The sequence below is a fragment of the Mizuhopecten yessoensis genome, unplaced genomic scaffold (genome assembly GCF_002113885.1).
Source record: "Mizuhopecten yessoensis strain PY_sf001 unplaced genomic scaffold, ASM211388v2 scaffold713347, whole genome shotgun sequence".
In the NCBI taxonomy this organism is placed as follows: Eukaryota; Metazoa; Mollusca; class Bivalvia; order Pectinida; family Pectinidae; genus Mizuhopecten; species Mizuhopecten yessoensis.
The window spans coordinates 1-2,405 of NW_018478577.1; the positions used below are offsets into that span (position 1 = coordinate 1).

Here is a 2,405-nt window from a genome sequence, read left to right on the forward strand (position 1 = left end):
TTTTTAATAGAATTTTGCACTTTTCTTACCAATCACTTAAACCATGCAGGTATGATAGTCCTGTTGTTTCCATTAATATTAACGAGATAGAGTTATGGTCCTTGATTTACTAAAAATTGTCCAGTCTGCTTTTACGTAACAATATAAAATGGACTTCAACGAAAGTTTTTAAACATTGTAGCTATTATATGGACCCATGCATGTGAAACCATCATATTTTTGTATGAGTTAATATGTCCGTTGATGTAATTATCTAACATGGAATGCTCGTCTTTCAATTGGTTCGATTTAATTTCATACAGTTTTAATTGACATCAATTAATTATGATAGCATTAATAAACTCATTAGTACCCTATTCAGATATTAAATATAAACGTGGGGAAATAAGGCATTGTGGGTGGTAACTTAATTATGGGGAGTCATGCAGGGGGCGATATATAATTATAGCTTCTCAGTTACAGCCCTAGGTCATAATTAAATTACCTTTACATTTAAATACTGACGTGTTAAAAGATTTACAATGTACTTGTTTAAAGTGTGAAATTCACCCAGAGGTAACTTTACAATGGTGGCGTCATGCAGGCAATTTTATGTAACACCTCCATTGTAAAATGAGACAACTTAATGATATAGACTAATTCTATCATGACACGCATTTCCTTTCTATGATGAGGATCTTATAATATCTTTTATGAAAGGTAATTAGGACTTTGTAAATTAATTGATGATATATAAAAATGTACACAAGAGTTGATGACATATTTACAAGATACACAAGAATTGATGACATGTTTAAAAGATACACACGATTTGGTGACATGTTTAGAAAATACAGAAGATTACATGACATATTTGAAAGGTATATGTGAGAATTGAACGTACACTAGAAGGATGACATTTAAAAGGTACACAAGTGTTGATGACATGTTTAAGAGGTGCACAAGAACTGATGACAAATTTAAAAGTACATAAAAAATTTGATGACATGTTTAAAAGATTTACAAGAATTGATGACATATTTAAGAAGTAAACAAAAATTGATGAAATATTTATTAAATACGCAAGAAGTGATGAAATTAAAAAGATACACACTAACTGATGACATTTTCAAAAGGTAAACAAGAATTGATGACATATTAAAAGGAAAACAAGAATTCATGACATCATTAAAAGATACACAAGATTTATGACATTTAAAAACTACATACAAGTTGATGACATATTTAAATGGTACACAAAAATGCATGTCTTTGAACAGCCAGGTCATTCAGTATATTCTGAAAACTAACAAAAATTTGACTTTGGAGTTTTTCTTTCTTGTATGATTTCAGCTCTGTTTGATGCAGTGGAACAGCAGAATATAGACCTGGCAAAAACGGTGTTGGATGTTGGCGGGCTACATATCAACAGGTCAGTTAACAGCGCTATACATGTTAGTACGGGTCTAGGGGTTCATTTTGGATGTCCAGGTGGGCTGTGATAACTAGAACATATTTTTTTCTAATGTAAAATTAAATTCATTGCGGAAATACAAACCCCATCCTTACCCCTCTCTACTCATCACCATCCTGCCCCTAACCTCCCCAAACCCCACTTTCCCCCAAGTTTGATTCATGTTTAATATTCTTAACCCTCATTCTTCGTAACACAATTTAAGTTATTCATTGAGTCCTGACCTTTAGAATGAACTTTTCAATCAGTTTAAGTGACATTTGACTTACAGCTTCTTTTTACTTTCAGTACGAACAGTGAGGGGTTAACTCCCCTTGATGTGGCGGTTATGACCAACAACATCCCCATGGCTAAGATGCTGCTGTTACATGGGGCTCGGGAAAGTCCACTCTGTAAGTCTAAGTACAAATGTCAAATACTTAGGGTTTTTTACGTTAAGTACAGATGGTCAATGTTTTCCATCAAAACTGAAGCTTCAGAATGATCTTTTGACAAATTCAAATGTCATTTCAAAGATAGTCACACTCAAGAAATTAAAAAATATAAAGGGTATGAGAAACTGTCAACCTAGGAATGTATGGTTACTTTTGAGTACAAATTCAGTCACAAAATGTCCCTTAGCAAATTTATGGTCACTTTGGAAAATCACAAACAACAAACGTGTGATCATTTCATTTTACTATAACCAATCTGATAATCATTTTGTAATTTCAAAACGCTTGGCTACCAATTGTTACCATTAATTAATTAAATCATGTCTGATCTTTAGTCCAGAAGTATGTCAACAGTCGGTCAGACAGACTGGATGCTCTCGTTTCTGAAGCAGAGAAGAGGGTCGTCGACTTGTCCGCCATTATACTCAACACTTCCACCAACAACGGATACGTATCAAACACACAACAGAAGGTCAGTAGTCCTCAGCACCATTCTCAGTAGTCCTCAGCACCATTCT

The 2,405-nt window shown here is 33.7% G+C and overlaps 1 protein-coding gene across 1 annotated transcript; it reads left to right on the forward strand.

Moving 5' to 3' along the window:
• Nucleotides 1-1,258: 1,258 nt before the first annotated feature.
• LOC110440903 (ankyrin repeat and fibronectin type-III domain-containing protein 1-like) lies at nucleotides 1,259-2,359 on the forward strand (the record flags this gene model as incomplete). The annotated part of the gene is made up of 3 exons (XM_021484020.1): nucleotides 1,259-1,411; nucleotides 1,742-1,845; nucleotides 2,223-2,359. Coding segments are annotated over exons 1-3 (330 nt in total), but the record flags the coding sequence as incomplete, so codon positions are not given.
• Nucleotides 2,360-2,405: the final 46 nt, after the last annotated feature.